A 19,584-nucleotide genomic window follows, 5' to 3' on the forward strand; every position below is an offset into this window, starting at 1 on the left:
GTTTGAATACTAGTTTTACAGTTAATTCTCATAGTACTTCTCATTAAGGACAGAGGTCCTACAGGGGAAGTACACAGTGACCCCTATTGTTGATTTGACAATTGACATGCTTATTTATGATGTCAGTGATCACCTGAAGCTCTTGACATGAGCTGCCAAGGCTATGGAAGCCTTTTGAGTCCCCAAACTCCATCAGTATTTAGACAGGGCCATGAGCAAAGTGGAAGGTCTTTTCTCCCTTCAGAGAAAAGTACCTCCTTCTTTGATGGCCCCTTCTTTCTACTGGGGTTTCACAGAGATCCTTCATGTAGGATGCATTTTTTTTTTTTTTGCCACAGTGTCTTGGCTTTCCATGCCTGAATTGCTCTCATGGGCTTTTCAGCCACATCTGAATGCCATAAGGGCTGATTCTGAGGTCAGGGTGCTGTTTAGAGTATTTGTCATTCTATGAGTCTGCTGTGTGGACTGCTTCCCTTATTGGAGCGTTCTCTCCTTTTAAATTCTATTATATTTCCAGACACTTGGTCTTATTTATGTGATCCCTTTGATACTTAATCTTATCTATATGATCAATTACACACATAATATGATAATTTTAACACATAAGATGGCATTAGTACCATCCAGCTTAATGGGATTTGGAGTCCCATGGCAAGTTTTTAGATTTACCCTTAGGGGTAAGTCTGTGGGAATGTGCCGAACTGTATAGCTCCTCCCTCTCTTTTTCCCACTCTTATTTTTTTACTGGGATCTATTTTAAATTGGACTTGTACACCTATGAATAATTCCATGTTAAGTAAAGAATTTGACCAATGTTATTAAGTGGAAAAAGAAAATAATAAAAAAAAATAAAGTAAGATAATAAACTGTTCCTTGACAGTCAAGACAAGGGCTATTCAAGTCATTGCTTCTCATAGTATCAATTATACTTATACAGCTTTCCTTTTAGGTGCTCTGCTATTTGTCACCGATCAGGTAGAACACAAGGTGTTTGTCCCTTTGGGACTGGTTTATTTCACTAAGTATGATGTTTTCCAGATTCATCCATTTTGTTGCAAATGACCAGATTTTTTTAACAGCTTTGTAGTTTTCCATAGAGTACATATCCCATAGTTTCTTTATCCAGTCTTCCATTGACAGGAAGTTAGGTTGATTCCATATCTTAGCTATGATGAATTGAGCTGCAATAAACATGGAGGTGTAGATAACTGTTTTATTTGCTGATTTAACTTCCCTTGGGTAAATTCCAAGGAGTGGGATAGCTGGGTTGTATGGTAGGGCTATATTCAGATTTCTGAGATATCTCCAAATTGTCTTCCATAGTGGATTACCAGTTTTCATTCCCACCAACAGTGGATTAGGGTACCTTTTACCCCATATCCCTGCCAGCATTTGTTGTTTGTTGATTTCTCTATGAGAGCCATTCTAACTGGAGTGAGATGAAACCTCATTGTGGTTTTGATTTGCATTTCCTTGATGGTTAGTGATCCTGAGCATTTTTTCATGTGTCTGTTGGACATTTGGATTTCCTCTTTAGAAAAATGGCTGTTTAAGTTCTTTGCCCATCCCTTAACAGGATTGTTTATTTTGTTGTTGTGCTGTTTCTTGGTTTCCTTGTAGATTCTGGTTATTAATACTTTCTCATTTGCATCCTTTATCAGTACCATTCTGTTGGTTGTCTTTCACTTTCCTTACTGTTTCTTTGGCTGTATAGAAGCTTCTCAGTTTGAAGTAATCCCATTTGTTAATTTTGACTTTGATTGCCTGTGCCTCTGGGGTCTTTTCCAAGAACTATTTGAACTATTTGCCTGTGCCAATGTCTTGCAAGGTTTCCTCAATGTTCTCTAACAATTTGATGGTGTCAGGTCATAGATTTTGATCTTTAATCCATGTTGAGTGGATTTTTGTGTAAACTGTGAGGTACGGATCTTGCTTCATACTTCTGCATGTAGAAATCCAGTTTTCCCAGCACCATTTGTTGAAGAAACTGACCTTGCTCCAGGGATTGGCTTTAGCTCTTCGATCAAACATAAATTGATGGTCGATATTTGTATGATTTCTGGTGTTTCTATTCTGTTACATTGGTCTATCCATCTATTTTTGTACCAGTACCAGACTGTTTTATGATAACTGCCTGTAATATGTCTTGAAATCTGGTATTGTGATGCCTCTGGCTTTGTTTTTGTTGTGTAAGATTACTTTAGCTATTCGAGTTCTCCTGTGCCTTGATATGACTTTCAGCGTTGTTTTTTCTAGATCTGAGAAGAATGTCTTTGGTATTTTGATTGGTATCGCATTGAATGGGTAAATTGCTTTTGAAAGAATGGACATTTTGATGATATTGACTCTTCCAAACCGTGGACATGGAAGATTTTTTCCATTTTTTTAATCTTCATCTATTTCCTTCTTTAATGTTTTGTAATTCTCATCGTAGAGATCCTTGACATCTTAGGTTAAATTTATTCCAAGGTATTTGATTTTTTTTTTTTTGTAGCAACTGTGAATGCGATTGATCTTAGAAGTTTTTTCCTCAGCAAATGCATTGTCTGTTGATACAAAGGCTGTTGGTTTTTGTGCATTGACTTTATATCCTGCTACTTTACCAAACTCTTCTATGAGTTCCAATAGTCTCTTAGTGGAGTTTTTTGGATACCCTAGGTATAGAATCATGTAATCTGCAAATAGGGATATTTTTTTTTTTGACAGGCAGAGTGGACAGTGAGAGAGAGAGACAGAGAGAAAGGTCTTCCTTTTGCCGTTGGTTCACCCTCCAATGGCCGCCGCGGCCGGCGCGCTGCGGCCGGCACACCGCGCTGATCCGATGGCAGGAGCCAGGAGCCAGGTGCTTATCCTGGTCTCCCATGGGGTGCAGGGCCCAAGCACCTGGGCCATCCTCCACTGCACTCCCTGGCCACAGCAGAGGGCTGGCCTGGAAGAGGGGCAACCGGGACAGAATCCGGTGCCCCGACCGGGACTAGAACCCAGTGTGCCGGCGCCGCTAGGCGGAGGATTAGCCTAGTGAGCCGCGGCACCGGCCTAAATAGGGATATTTTGACTTCCTCCATCCCAATTAGTATTCGTTTGATTTCTTTTTCTTCCCTAATGGCTCTGGCTAAAACTTCCAGTACTATATGGAATAGCAATGGTGAGAGTAGAGTGAGTATCCCTGTCTGGTACTGGATCTTAGTGGGGATGCTTCCAGTTTTTCTCCATTCAATATAATGCTGGCCATGGGCTTGTCATAAATTTCCTTGATTGTGTTGAGGACTGTTTCTTCTATTCCAAATTTTCTTCATCATGAAAGGTATTGTATTTTATCAAATGCTTTCTCTGCATCTGTTGATATAATCAGATGGTTTTTGTTCAGCAATTTGTTAATATGATGCATCAAATTGATTGATTTGTGAATGTTGAACCATCCCTGTGTACCAGGGATAAATCTTACATGGTCTGGGTGGACCATCTTTCTGATTTTTTATTTAATTCAGTTAGCTAGAATTTTGTTGAGGATTTTTGCATCTATGTTCATCAGTTAAATTGGTCTGTAATTCTCTTTCTCTTGCATCTTTTCTGGGTTTAGGAACTAAGGTGATTCTGGCTTGGTAGAAAGAATTTGGGAGGATTCCCTCCCTTTTAATTGTTTTGAATAGCTTGAGAAGAATTGGAGTTAGTTCTTCCTTAAATGTCTGGTAGAATTCAGCAGTGAGTTCATCTGGCCCATCTTTGTTGGGAGGGCCTTTATTACTAATTCAGTTTCTGTTTTGGTTATAGGTCTGTTTAGGTTTTCTATGTCTTCATGGTTCAATTTAGGTAGGTTTTATGTGTCCAGGAATCTATTCATCTTCTAGGTTTCCCAGTTTGTTGGCATAAAGCTCTTTGAGTAATGAATTTTTGATTATTCTTTTTTATTTCTGTGATATATGTTATACATTTCCTTTTACATCTCTTATTTTATTGATTTGGGTCTTCTATTTCCTTTTTTTGCTCTATTGGGCCAATGGTGTGTCAATTTTGTTCATTTTTTTTTTTCAAAAAACCAGCTCTTCATTTCACTGATCTTTTATTTTTTTTGGATCAATTTTGTTGATTTCTTCTCTAATTTTAATTATTTCTTTTCTCCTACTAGTTTTGAGTTTGGTTTGCTGTTGTTTTTCTCAATCCTTGAGATGCATTGATAGCTCATTTATTTGATGCTTTTCCAATTCTTTTTTTTTTTTTTTGACAGGCAGAGTGGACAGAGAGAGAGACAGACAGACAGAAAGGTCTTCCTTTGCCGTTGGTTCACCCTCCAATGGCTGCTGCGGCTGGCGCGCTGCAGCCAGCGCACTGCGCTGATCCGATGGCAAGAGCCAGGTACTTATCCTGGTCTCCCATGGGGTGCAGGGCCCAAGTACTTGGGCCATCCTCCACTGCCTTCCCTGGCCACAGCAGAGAGCTGGCCTGGAAGAGGGGCAACCGGGACAGAATCCAGCGCCCCGACCGGGACTAGAACCCAGTGTGCCGGCGCCGCAAGGCGGAGGATTAGCTGTGGCGCCAGCCCCAATTCTTTTTTTTTTTAAAGATTTTTTTTTTATTTAAGAGGTAGAGTTATAGACAGTGAGAAGGAGAGACAAAGAGAAAGGTCTTCCTCTGTTGGTTCACTCCCCAAATGGCTGCAATGGCTGGAGCTGTGCTGATCTGAAGCCAGGAGCCAGGTGCTTCTTTCTAGTCTCCCACATGGGTACAGGGCCCAAGCACTTGGGTCATCCTCCATTGCTTTCCCAGACCATAGCAGAGAGGTGGATTATATGTAGTGGCACATGTCCTTCTCCATCTTGACCCCTCCTCCTCCCAAAACCAATTTGTGTGTTAAAGCCTAATTCACAGTGTGATGGTATTTGGAAGTCAGTATTTGGGACATTATTATGCTCTGAGAGCAGAAGCCTCATGACTGGAATTTATGACCTTATAAAAGGTATTACAGAGAGCTTTCTTGCCTCTTTTGCCATGTGATAAAACATCATGAAGATAGATAACTGAGAACAAGGAAGCAGGTTCTCACCAGACACTGAATCTGTTAGTACCTTCTGGAAGTGTGAGAAATGAATGTTTATTGTTAAATTCACCTGTTTGTCATAGCAGCCCGTTTTTATTAAGATACTACTGTTGGGGCCAGCACTATGGAGCAGTGGGTCAATGCACTGGCCTGAAGCTCTGGCTTCCCATATGGGTGCCGGTTCTAGTCCTGATTGCTCCTCTTCAGATCCAGCTCTCTGCTATGGCCTGAGAAAGCAGAAGATGGCCCAAGGACTTGGAAGAAGTCTGCATGGAAAACCTGGAAGAGAGCTCCTGGCTCCTGGCTTCGGATCGGTACAGCTCTGGCTGTTGTGGTCAATTGGGGAGTGAACCATCAGATGGAAGACCTCTCTCTCTCTCTGCCTCTCCTTCTCTCTCTGTGTAACTCTGACTTTCAAGTAAAAATAAATTAAAAAAGCTTTAAATAAGATAACTACTGTTTTCTGGTGTTTTATGTTCCTGCTAATAATCCATCATTTTTAGGCCTTTTCTTTTTCTTGTCTTATTACAGTGGTTAGAATTTCCATTATGATGTTGAGTAAGATTGGTGAGAGTAGATGTCTTTGCTGTGTTCCAGATTTTACAGAAAAATCATTCGTCTTTCACTACCAGTATGAAGATAGTTGTAGGTTCCTTTTGTAGATGTTCACTTTCAGGTTGAGTTGTTTCCTTCTTTTTCTAAGTTGCTAAGACTTTTAGTTATGAATGGAGGTTGTATTTTGCCAAAAGCTTTTTCTAGTTTTAATTTATATGATTTTTCTTCTTTAGCTTGTTAAGTTAATATAGTAAGTTATAGATTAATTGTTGAATATTTATTCAATTTTGCATACCTGGAAATGTATTTGGTCATGGTGTGCAATTTTTATATGTTATTCTGTGTTGCTAATATTTTGTCAATAATTTATTTTGATATAGTCTTCATATGATTTTGGTTCAGGGTAGTGCTAGCCTAAAACATTACTTGGGAAGTATTCTCTATTTTCTGGAAGAGATTACTTAAGAATTGGTATTAACTCTTTTTTGGTAAATTTTTGTTTATTTTAATATTTTATTTGATAGCTAGAGATAGAGAAAGACACAGGCAAAGAGATCTTCCATCTGCTGGTTAATTCCCCAAATGCTTGCAATAGCTGGGGCTATGGCTGGATGAAAAACTCAAATCAAGACTCTTGAATAAGTGGCAAGGGCCCAAGTAATTGAACCATCACCTGCTGCCTCCCAGGTTGTGCATTAGCAGGAAGCTGAAGCTGAAATTGCGAGAGAAACTGGCACTCTGGTATGGGATGTAAGTGTCCCAAGTAAAATCTTGATGTGCTATGCTAAATGCCTGACTCCTTTTAGAAGCTTTTAATTACAGAGTCTTCTTTTTTTTTTCAGATTTATTTATTATATGAAAGAGCTACAGAGAGAGGGAGAAATAGTGTGTGAGAGAGATCTTCTATCTTCTGGTCCACTCCCCAGATGGCAACAGCAGGGGCTGGGCCAAACATAAGCCAGGGGCCAGGAGCTTCTTCTGGGTCTCCCACATGGGTGGCAGGCACCCAAGCACTTGGGCCATCTTCTGTTGCTTTTCCCAGGCCATTAGCAGGGAGCTGGATTAGAAGCAGAGTAGATGGGACATGAACCAGCACACATATGGGGTGTGTGCATGTGGCAGCTTTACCTGCTATGCCACAGCTCTGGCCCCTATAGATTCATCTTAAAAAAATTGTAGCAAGACTATTCAGATTATCTGTTATATCTTTAGGTAGTTTTCTTTTTGGCATTGATTTGAAGATAATTTCTTGTAAACAGCATATTGCTTGTTTATTGTTTTAAAACCCACATTACAATCTCTGTTTTTTAATTGAGATGTTTAGACTACTTATGGTTAAAGTAATTATTAGTGTGTTAGTGCTTGTTTATTTTTTCTGTTGATGTTCCTTTTGTTTCTTCTGTGTCTTATTTCTCTGTTTCTTCTTTCTTGCCTTCCTATGGGTTACTTGAAGGCCTTTAGGATTCCATCTGATTGATTTACAGTGTTTTTTTGCATGTATAATTTTTTATGGTTTTCTTAATGGTTTTGTGTTTTAGATTATAAACATAAATGTGTGACTCATCACACTCTGTTGGTGTCAATATTTTGTCATGTTTAATGGAAACCTTTCTTCCATTTAGGTTTCTTACTCTTCTCACTTTTAAATGTCATTGGATTGATATCAGCTGTTGTAATTTTTAATCATGGCAGATAATACAGAAAAATCATGAGAAAAATTTACCTACATTTCTTCTATACCTCTCTGAAAGTATAGAATATTTTATCAAAGAAATACCTTTTACTTCCTTCCATTTTCAGAGGCAATCACTTTCTGATTTCTATCACGATATACTAGTTTTTGTCTGTTATAGGGGCTTATATAAATTTAATCATACATTATTAGCCATTTGTGTTTGAATTCTTTCATTTCATGTAACAATATGTGTCATTTCATGTTTTAATAGTTTGTTCATCTTAGTTGCTATTATTCTATTGTATGAATACATCACAATTTGTTTATCCATTCTGTTGATGGATATGTGAGCTGCTCCTAGTTTTTGGTGACTATGAATAAAGCTATTGTAACATATGTATACAAGGTATTTGTTATATTATATTTCTTGGGTAAATACCTAACAATGGGATTTCTAGGTTGATACCATTAATTTTTCCCCTTCACTTAATGGATTCCTAGAAATTTCTTTACTCCAAAAGCTACAAGATGAGTGGGGAAAAATTAGTCTCCTAACAACTTTAAAACTACTATTCCCCCTCCTTCTTCCACTCTTCCTCCTCCCACCACCCCCTCCCTCTCCTTCTCCTCCTCTTTCTCTTTCTCCTCCTCCTCTCCTTCTTCTCCAGATTTTATTTATTTATTTGAGAGGTAGAGTTACAGACAGAGAGAGGGAGAGAGAGAGACATCTTACATCTGCTGGTTCACTCACCAAATGGCTGCAAGGGTCAGAGCTAGACCTATCTGAAGCCAGGAGCTAGGAACTTCTTTGAGATCTCCCACACAGGTTCAGGAGCCCAAGCACTTGGTCCATCTTCCACTGTTTTCCCAAGCCATAGCAGAGAGCTGGATTGGAAGAGGAGTAGCCAGGATATGAGCTGGCACCCATATGGGATGCCGGTGCCCCAGGAGGAGGCTTAGCACCAGCCCCTCCTCCACTTCTAATCCAACTTCTTAATAATGTACATCTTAAGAAACAGCAGATGATGGCTCAAGTACTTGGTTCCATTCCATACATGTAGGAGACACTCATGGAGTTCTGGACTTCTGGTGTTGGCCTGGCTCTACTCTTACTGTTGGGAGAATTTGGGGAGTGAACCAGTGTGTAGAAATTATCTCTGTCTCTGCATTTCAAATAAAATGAAACAAAATAAATAGTTAAAAGTTACCATCTTAACCATTTTAAGTATATAGTTCAGTGATATTAGGTACATTTTTACTATTGTGCAACCATCACCACCATTCATCCCTAGAACTCTTTTCATCTTTCAGAATTTAAACTCTATACCATTAAACAATAATTCCTCATTTCCTTTTCCCCAAAGCCCCTGGCAACCACCATTCTACTTCCTGTATCTATGAATATTATATGTAGAAAAATAAGTAGAACCATACAATATTTGTCTTTTTGTGGCTTATTTCACTTTGTGTATCTTCAAGTTTGATACATGTTGTATTGTATATCAGAAATTCCTTCCTTTTTAAGACTGAATAATGTTCCATGGTGTATACCTACATACATTTTGCTTATCCATACATCTACATGGATACTTGTGTTGCTTCTACATTTTAGTTATTGTGAATAATAATATTATGCTATAAACATGGATGTATAGATATCTCTTTAAGACATGACTTTCAATTCTATTTATACTTCCAGAAGTGGAATTGCTGGAACAATTTTCAATTTTTTGAAGACCTGCCATACTATTTGCACAGTGATCATATCATTTTACATTCTTACCAATGGTGAACAGGGCTCCAGTTTCTCCATATTCTTGCCCAATCTTGTTGTTTTTGGTTAGAAAAGTTTTTATAGTAGGCATCATAATGAATGTGAGATGGTGTCTCATTAAAGTTTTGACTTGCACTTTCCTGGTAATTAGTGATGTTGAGCATCCTTTCATGTGCTTATATTTTTGCTTTTAATGGAACAGTTTTTAAAAACAATTTTTCATTTATTATATCCATTTTTTTCTTTTACTCACATTAAGTAATTGACTCTCTAAGTTTGCTTCAAAAATTATTTCTCTCAGCCCCCTCGTGTTTCAGGACTGAATCTGAACACTTTGACTTGGTCGTCTGAGGGCTCTTGTCTTCTGTCCGTAGTAGCTACTTAGTCTCTCTAGTTCTCCATTTTCTCATTTGAAAAATGGATAGAAAATGCTTTTTCTCATTAGATTTTTCTGAAAATTAAATGAGGTAATTTATGTTAAATATAACAGTGACAAACATGTAGTAAGCTAACTCAAAACATGTTACCCATTATTATTTTATTGTTGTGGTTTCTGTCACTGTTCTTATTCTGTCTTCAAATACCTTATGTGCTTTTTTTGTTGTTCTGGAATTACTAATTATCCCTAGAGTACTCCCTTTTGCACTAGGGGAAGGGTTTTCATTTCTCTCTTGTTTCGTTGCCCTATCTGCAATGATCCCATGGTGACTCTGACACCTGCCTCCAGCAGAAGGAAACACATGGCTTCCTAGTCTCTAGATATAAGGGTCCTGTACGGGAGAGGACTAGTGACACTTTTTCATGACAATATGATCAGTCTCCAGTCTTCTGTTTTCTCTTCATTTCTCTTCTCTGAAAATAAGCAGATTGTCTTTTTAGTTCTTTACCACTTTCTCAGTACTCCGTCTGCTACTGTGATGTAGTAGGTGAGTTTAAGAGCTTTGACAGTGGCAGAGGGAAGGATTTTCAGCTGTGTGTGTGTGTGTGTGTGTGTGTGTGTGTGTGTTTAGGAGTATCTGCAAAGGACAATGAATGAGGCTGGGAGAGAAGAAATAGATGTGCAGGTGAAAGGTGGATCAACTAGAAGAAGGATGAGAGGGGGACTGTAGCATGATAGATTATGGGCTGGAAGTGTGGGTACTGAGAGAGACAGCAGTGAAACTAGGCAGTGGATACTGCTTAGAAATAGGAAAGTAATGTCAAGAGGCACCAGAAAAAGGCCCAGGAAGATGTTAGGGAAGCAATATTTCTTAAAGGTACAAGGACAGTTTATAAGACCATAAAAATCAGACTGTGCAGGGCAAAGGGTGAGAGGGGGGAGCTCTTTATGATAGTGGTTCAGTATTGATCACTACCTTGTTTTTGATGAAGCAAGAAAAGCTATTGGAAAAATATTAATTCACTACTTACATGACTCATTTGTTCAGGTGTTTCCCAAGTAACTACAGTGTGCCAAGATCTGTGCTTAGTGCTATGAACTCCTTAGTCGCAAAGTGAGGAAGACTCTTGAGGAGACTTTTTCTTGTTTATCTTGATGTCAGGTATACCTGAACCTGAAAAACTCTCTTCATTCAATTTCCTGTCTTTTATTTTGTAAAGCAGGTATAGACATTGGGAAAGGAAGAGGTTATTCTTTGGAGCTGGGGTTCTGCACACATTTTTGCCACCACATCACAAGAACATGGCAATTGATATTTACACATTATGCACCACCATATGCTTATTTAAATTTGGATAAAATCCCCAAAAATGTTTATAGAGAGCAAAACAAGTGGGTAGAGAAACATTTTCCCCAAAATGTTTATTCATTAAAAAGCATGAGTCATGGTAGTTACTAGCAGCTGAGGTATGACAGTAGAGATATTGGTTAAAGAATACAATATTTCAGCTAGTCTGAAGGAATAAATTCATGAGATCTGCTGTACTTTATGGTGCCTTTAGTTAACAACAATGTATTCTATATTTAAAAATTGCCAACAGAGTAGGTTTTAAGTGTTCTAATGACACACCAAGAATGATATGCATGTGAACTAATGCTAATGAACTTGATGTAGCCATTCTACAATGTGTACATGTATAAGGACATTGTGATGGAAGATATACATAATTTTTATTTGTCAGTTAAGGATGATTTTTTTTTTAAAAAAGTTCGTAAGTCAGTATTAAGGGTATGTCAACAAATTAAGGGAGTCTCAGTGCTTCTACAGCATAGATAACACTAACTTTAGATTATGAAAACATTTTGCATTCTGGCTTTACGTGCCTGAATGCAAGAGAGGTTATTAAAGATATAAATCTGAATTTGCTCATATATATTAAAAGGGTAAATCATTTACAGATTTTTATACTTTCTATATCATTGGGAAACATTTTTTCAGGACACCTCTCACAACTAATCATCCATATTTTGTGCTGCAGAGACCTCTGTTATATCTCGCAGGGTGAAGAGAGCATCTATTTTATTGCTAGAAACATGACTTCAGTGTGTACAGTCTGTGCATTCTGAAGAAGCTAAGATTGGGAAAAATACTTGAGATCTGAAACACATATGTAAGGGAAAAAATAGGTAAAGTGCTATTAATACTTATATAAGTAAATGTCCAGATAATACAATTAGGTACAAAAAAAGTAACTATGTCAACTGTTATGTAGTTATCTAACAGCTGTATCTAGTAGTTTGTGGGTTTATTTTAATATGTTGTTATCCTATTAAGAGGGTCTTCCAAATTAAGATTGTATAAAGACATAAAAGGCCTTCACACAACCCTCTTAAGAGGGTATAGGCTTTACTACAAGTAGAGCTGGGTTGGAATCAGGAAGGAAACGAGACACTGGGAAGACAAAGGGAGAACAGCTTGCTCAGGGGCTGCAGGGAAGTGGCTCTATTTCTTCTTAACCAAGACTGAATCTTCCCTGTGATTCCCGGCCTTGGCTGTTCTTAATTATAGAGCTGTCATCACTTCACCAAGTCCCTGGGTCTTTGTAAATGATAGAGATGATTACTTTGGTTTTTTGCTGAGCATTTGATGTTTTTCAGAGCATTTGAAGGAGGTCTGCTAGGCAGTTCTGACCCAAGCTAAGCCTGTCCCCAGTGGACCTCCCTCAGGTACCACCCAAAGCCCTTGGGTCTGGGCTTTGAGGCACCAGGTCCATCTGAGAGACCTGATCTCAGGCTACTTTTTCTACTCTTTGTTCCTAGGAAAGGAGGTGAAGAGTAAGACTTTAATGTTGCTAAATATTCATTAAGGTATTTTTGCCTTTTGGAAAAATACAAATGGATTATGGCCAGTTTATTATTATTAATAATAATCAAAATATAATAATAGGAACCTATTTTCTGGCATTTTATAAGGAGTAGCTCCTTTAACCCTCATAATAACTTCATGAAGTTTATTTTTTATCCAAATTTTGAAAAATGGAGGCATGCAGAACTAAAGTGACCTGCTGGTGATCATCTGGCTCCTAGTCGTGAAGAACTGGAACAAGAATGAGGAAGTCTGGCACCAGAACGTCATGTCCTTGCCTTCTGTGCGTGAGCTCTCCTACTCAATATGGTTTCTGATCCCTTCTCTACCATTCTGGCTCCTTTTTTCTCACTCAGCTGGGAAGGTATTTTCAGTGAGACTTTGGATGTATTCTTCGTGCCTGTGAGTGTCCTTTCTTCTCACTCCTGTTTCCTAAATGACCCAGAGCCTCCCACCGGTGCTTGACAGAAAGCAGCAAGGCTGAGACAGAGCCCTCGGAAGCCCCGCATGAAGTGAAGGCTCTTCTTCCCACAGACTACCTTCCTTCCCAGAACCTGGCTAACAGCCATCTGGGCCTCCTGCCTCTCTTCCCATCTCGCTTTTGGTATCTCACTAATGGGATGATAAAACATCCTAAGAATTGTAAGCAGAGAGCAGGCATTGTTTCTATGAGGACTTACATCAGGTGTGTCATTGTTTCACTGAGAAGGGATATGTTAATAACCAGTGGGGTTAGGAGAAGTGATGAGAAAATACCTGCCCAATAAGTTTCCTTCCAAGGAAAATGAATTTATTTTCTGGTGCGGTTCTGTTTATATAAATTTGAGTCCTGTGCTTTAAAATAGAGGTGGAGCAGTACTAGCAGTAGCTCCTAGCAGAGCTCAGCCTTTCTTCAAAGTAAGTTGAGCAAATATTTTAAATTTTCTGGCTTGGGGAATGTCAAATTATGGGCATTCTTGGGGCCTTCACTGCCAGAACTTGGCCCTGTTCTTTTCTTTGTGCCTACCTGGAGTCTCATTGTTCATTGCCTACAGTCCATCATGCTCTGAGCAGACATTTGCACAGAAGTAGGGGGATGGGCTCATGAACTGAGAATTTCATTCCTTTGTGTGCCTTCTTCCCTGGGTCCCTCTCAGCACCAGTATCAGAATATCTGGCTTGTGTTTATTTGCTACCTTTATACTCCTGATTCTCTCCTTTTTTCTCTCTCTGGTCTCTTTTCCATGTTCCAGTCTAGATTTTTAATCACTCATCCTTTCTGTAATCCTAACAGCTAACAGTTAAGCTTCAGAAGGAAATAAACATTACATGAGTGGTGGGAAAGCTAAGACAAGATATCTCTATGTTTAACCCTTCTCAGCAACAGGAAAATTAATTTTTTCTGAAGGTTAGGGAACAAGTGGAGCAGAAAGGAGTACTGTTAGTGGAGCCAGTGTGGGAGGGAGATACAAAATGTGTTGACTCCCTTTACTCAGAATAATTTCTCTGGAGAGCTTTGGTGTTTCTATGGATAAGACAGACAAAAGCCAATTATGTGGAATTGTTTGGAAGGTGTATGAGAAGTTAGTTTATAACGAGCAAGCAATAAAATTGCCCCTCCCAGTTTTATTGGCTGCTCCACTGCCTGTTGCTTCTAGGGTAACATGAATCTGGGTTAGAGTAGAGAAGCACATGTGCAACCCCTGGCTCCTTCTGTATTTTTACCTGGTACTCCACTTACATGACAGGGAGACACAAATGCAGTATCCTGTAAAACATCCAAGATATAACAGCCAAATAAACTTAGCAGGACAAAAGTTGGTTACGTTAAAATATAATTTAGATGGTAGATATTCAAGAAGGAGAGGTATTGTTATGAATACAGGGCGCCGGTGCCGCGGCTCACTAGGCTAATCCTCCGCCTTGTGGCTCCGGCACACCAGGTTCTAGTCCCGGTCGGGGCGCCGGATTCTATCCCGGTTGCCCCTCTTCCAGGCCAGCTCTCTGCTGTGGCCAGGGAGTGCTGTGGAGGATGGCCCAAGTGCTTGGGCCCTGCACCCCATGGGAGACCAGGATAAGTACCTGGCTCCTGCCATCGGATCAGCGCAGTGCGCCGGCCGCGGCGGCCATTGGAGGGTGAACCAACGGCAAAGGAAGACCTTTCTCTCTGTCTCTCTCTCTCTCTCACTGTCCACTCTGCCTGTCAAAAAAAAAAAAAAAAAAATGAATACAGGGCATTCTGAAGTGGTGTGTCTGAAGGAGGCATTTTTAATTATATTTTAAATTTAGTAATATATAGATAGGATTCCAAGAATACAGTGATACTTTCATCCTTCTCTCTTTCTTCCTTCCTTTCTTTCCTTTTTAATTTTTGTGATAACATATTTTCAATTGACTTTATAATCACATGCTCAATGCTTCTCTAAACAGAGAGCTGCACAAGTCAAAGGTAGATAGACCATTGTTCTACAGGGGTATAGACAGTGGTTACAGATGACAATCAAATCCCAAGATGTCAGTTAACTCAATTTACATTAAGTACTTTTTTGTGCTCTGTATATTAGCTGCAACCAATCAAGAAAACATTATACTTGTCTTTTTGGGTCGGAATTATTTCACTAAACTTAATGGTCTCCAGTTGCATATATTTTGTTGTGAAAGACAGGATTTCATTCTTTTTTATGGCTGAGTAGTATTCCATCATGTATATGTACCACATTTTCTTTATGCGGTCATCAGTTGATGGACATCTGGGTTTATTCCATATCTTAGCTATTATGAATTGAACTGCTATAAACATGGGTATACAAGTAACTCTTTCATCTGCTAATTTAATTTCCTTTTGGTACACTCCCAGTAGTGGCATGGCTGGATCATACAGTAAACCTATTTCAGATTTCTGAGGAATCTCCAGACTGTCTTCACAATGGTTATACTAGTTTACATCCCAACCAACAGTGTATTAGGATAACTTTTTCTCCATAACCTCACCAGCATTTGTTATATTTTGATTTTTAGATGATAGCCATTCTAATTGGGGTGAGGTGAGACCTCATTGTGGTTTTTACTTGCATTCTCCCAATGGCTACTAATCCTGAGCATCTTTTCATGTGTCTATTGGCCATCCTTTAAAAATGCCTGTTCAAGTCTTTTGTATAGGAGGCATTTTAGATATAAAATTTGGATATGCAGAGCTATAAGAAAAGTCAAATTTAGGTAAATACTGAAAGAGCAAAATTCTGGTGGAAGAGACAAGTACAATATAGGTAAAGGACAATGCTGCTTCTGTGAAAGTAGACGGTGAGATTAGAAAGGTATGTGCGTGTGGGGAAAGCTCTGGGATCAGAGTGATTGGAGGCAGGTATATCCTCTATTAGTATTTGTTTCTGAAGCATTATTACCACAAAAGCTTTATAAGCAAATGAAGCATTGAGGACAAAAAGTCATTCCTACACCAATGTGAGCATTGTCTGGGAGAATTTTCCCCTGGAAAGTCCAACAGTTTAGAAATCTATGCTATCTTTTGTGATTTCTGCACATACTCAGGGGTGCTTTTTTTTCTTGTCACTTGCAGCAGACTCATCAGCTCCTAAGTCATTATTAAGAAGACTATAGAGTGCATCATGACTCACATCAACCTTACCGTCTTCCACCCTGCAGTTTTTGTCTTACTCGGCATCCCTGGTTTGGAGGCTTATCACATTTGGCTTTCAATACCCCTTTGCCTCATGTATATAATGGCAGTCCTGGGGAACAGCATCCTAATAGTGGTCATCATCACAGAACATAGCCTTCATGAGCCCATGTATTTCTTCCTTTCCATGCTGGCCATCACAGACATCCTGCTCTCTACCACCACAGTGCCCAAGGCCTTAGGCATCTTTTGGTTCCATGCACATGACATTCTCTTTGATGCCTGTGTCACCCAAGTCTTCTTTGTCCATGTGATGTTTGTTGGGGAGTCAGCCATCCTGTTAGCCATGGCCTTTGATCGCTTTGTGGCCATTTGTGCCCCACTGAGATACACAACAGTGCTGACGTGGCCTGCTGTAAGAAGGATTGCTCTGGCCATTGTCACCCGAAGCTTCTCCATCATCTTCCCGGTGATCTTCTTGCTGAAGCGGCTGCCCTTCTGTCAAACAAATGTCATCCCCCATTCCTACTGTGAGCATATTGGAGTGGCTCGATTAGCCTGTGCTGACATCACTGTTAACATCTGGTATGGCTTCTCAGTGCCCATTGTCATGGTCATCTTGGATGTGATCCTCATCGCTGTGTCTTACTCGTTGATTCTCCGGGCAGTGTTTCATTTGCCTTCCCAGGATGCTCGGCACAAGGCCCTCAGCACTTGTGGGTCCCACCTCTGTGTAATCCTCATGTTTTATGTCCCATCCTTCTTTACCTTATTGACCCACCGCTTTGGGCGTAACATTCCTCGACATGTTCACATCCTGCTGGCAAATCTTTATGTGGTGGTGCCACCAATGCTCAACCCTATTGTCTATGGTGTAAAGACCAAGCAGATCAGGGAAGGTGTAGCCCACTGGTTGGTTGACATCAAGACTTGGTGGTGTGCCTCCCCTCTTGGATGATAAATCCCATTGATCTTCACCCCCAGTTTCATCAAAGAAGCTAAGTGTAAAATATAGAATTTTTCTAGATTGAGAGTGCTTTTCTTTTTGTTCCTCTTTTCTTTCTTCTGCTTCATCCCTTTTCTTTTTTCTCTGCTATTTCTTCTTCTTTGCCTCCTTCTCCTGTTTCTTTGTTTTTTCTTCCCTCTTCATATATTCCCCTCTACAACCTGGAAATGATAAGTAAGTGTACATGTCTCATGTGAATATTTGATATCTTCATCAGATTAGATATATTCCAGAAGCTCTAGGAACTGAATACTGTATGAAGTGAAGTTGTAAGCAAGTGAATAAAAATAATTTTATATTAGCATGTGAAAGAGCTCCAATTTACTTAAATCCAAAAATGTGCATTGATTCTTTGTATAGAGGCCAGTAATTCTCCACTCTCTTCTACAATGGTAAATGTGTTTGAAAAACAGCCATGTATGTCATTTGGCTTACAGAAAATTCCATTTCATTCAAATTTCAGTTCAAGAACTGCTTTCCCTGAGAGGTCTTTCGTGATTTCTCCAAGCAAGCCAATCTCCTATCTTTGCTTGTCTAGTGCATGTTATGCAAATCTCTAAATGTGCACAATGAACTGTTAATGTATTTATGCATCCATTGACTTCTTGAAACTAGAAGAGTGTATCATTGATATTTGTATCCTTAATGCATTATGAAATGCCTGGCACCCAATGTCTTTGAAAAATGAATGAGAGCACAATCACTTTCCTAAAGTCAGAACATTGATCTCTATGATCCACTAAAGTGACCAACTAAATTAGGCCTCAAAACCAGTGATTAGTAAACCAGCTCCTTGTGAAGATATTTTGACATTTTGGAGGCAAATCACCTGATGATCCATGATACTTATTTCTCAAACTGTTGATTAACTCAGAGACCAGGAAATAGACAAACTAGGAGGAAGCAGAGTGTACTTGATTTTCTTCTAGCTGATTTTTGACCAGTCCTAGTATTATGAATTATAGCACATTGCTTATGGCCAGGTTAGTGAAAATTGGAATACTCTCTTGGAGTTCGGAGTCTTGACTCTTACTCTTTCATGCTTTGCCAGTAAAGGTTATATACAGTAATTGCATCAATCAGTGCTTATACTAATGAGTTCCACATCTCTCTCTCTAGCCCAGAACTCTCTTCTGAATTTTAGATACTTAAATCTAACTACTAGCTTGTTATCTTCTCCAGGATATAGAACTCTCAGTTGAGTCAATTTTTCTTCCTTTGCTTCTTTTCTTGGAACAAGATAGTGGTGATCACATCATATTAACTGAGTTGAAAACCTTGGAGTCTTTCTTAGCTTCTTCCTTTCAGATTTGCTTTTCAACAAATTAGTGGTTGGAACTCATGGATTGTACCATTGAATGGTTATGTAGGTGGTATTTGCAGTCATAGCAAGATTCAAACTCATGCCCATCATTTTATAGCTGTGTGAGCTTATAAAATTCATTCAATATTTTGGGAGCTTATCTTTTAATTGGGTACCTTCTGGGGTGCCTTCATAGGTACCTTCATAGGGTTGTTGAGATGATTAAATGTAATAAACCATATAGATAGTACTTAACACGATCCTTAGGTCATAGTGTCTGAGAAATAGCTTACTAATACTTATATTAGTATTGTTAATATTCTCTTTAACACTGTCCTTACCAATTTCCTATGGTCTTTATCATGTTCCACCTCATATTTTGTACTAGTTTCTTAATTTACTTCTGTTCAGTTTTTATACTTTAATCCAAGCTATAAAGTGACTCTAAGTTAAGTATGCCAAAAAAGTTAATAAAACTACTTTTTGTCATATGTTTTGGAGAATTTTCATTATTTTGAGTGTTTTCCATGCAGTATTCGTTAGGAGTACATGTTTGGTATCAATGAAGGTTTTATTAAAAACTCCATAGTCAGGGCGAACCAATGGCAAAAGGAAGACCTTTCTCTCTGTCTTTCTCTCTCACTGTCCACTCTGCCTGTCAAAAAAAAAAAAAAAAGCTCCATAGTCAAATAAATGTGGAAAATGCTGACAATTTGTGACTTATGCACATAATTTGAGGTGTTTTTCCCACTTCTGTGACCATAGATATATGTATCCAAGTCATATAATTTTTGATGATAGGACATCAATTTACATCTCTAAAATAACCTAGTCTTCTGTTAGCCACAATTTGGAAATAATAGGATTACAGAGTAAATGTGATACAAAATATTAACTTAATTAACTTAAACATAACTTGAACATAACTTTCTTTTCCATCACAATTTCAAAACACCCTACCACATAATAATACATTAATATATAATAATAATAACATTACATAATATGCATTAAGAAATTATTCTGTGCTAGAAACCATGCTAAGAACTGTGTTGCATTTTCTCATTTAATCCTCATACAACCTATTATTATCTCTGGTTAATAAACAGTGGTACCCAAGGCTCAGAGAAGATAAATAATCAAGGCCACACATCTGGCAAATGGAAGAGAACTGGTGTTAATTCCTCTTTGAAGTCCTCTGCAATACCCCCATGTCACCTTATCTTCTTAGTCTCTACAGCAATGACATTTATGGTCTCAACTGAATAGTAATTATTTAGGAAACCATAAAAATTTGAGTTCTAGAAAGTAGTATGCAGTATTCATATATGTATTTCTGGATTGAAATGTTGGTCACGTGGTTGACCTCTGGACCCTT

The 19,584-nt window shown here is 38.8% G+C and overlaps 1 protein-coding gene across 1 annotated transcript in view; it reads left to right on the forward strand.

Moving 5' to 3' along the window:
* The window catches only part of LOC100352640 (olfactory receptor 52B2), a 43,555-nt gene extending 24,655 nt beyond the window's left edge, over positions 1 to 18,900 (forward strand). Inside the window, exon 2 of the mRNA XM_051823096.2 lies at positions 12,461 to 18,900. Within this exon, the coding sequence (XP_051679056.2) occupies positions 15,887 to 16,855 (969 nt within the window). The 5' untranslated portion in view covers positions 12,461 to 15,886 and the 3' untranslated portion in view covers positions 16,856 to 18,900. The remainder of the gene's footprint in view (positions 1 to 12,460) is intronic.
* Positions 18,901 to 19,584: the final 684 nt, after the last annotated feature.

The sequence above is a fragment of the Oryctolagus cuniculus genome, chromosome 1 (assembly GCF_964237555.1).
Source record: "Oryctolagus cuniculus chromosome 1, mOryCun1.1, whole genome shotgun sequence".
NCBI classification, from domain to species: Eukaryota; Metazoa; Chordata; class Mammalia; order Lagomorpha; family Leporidae; genus Oryctolagus; species Oryctolagus cuniculus.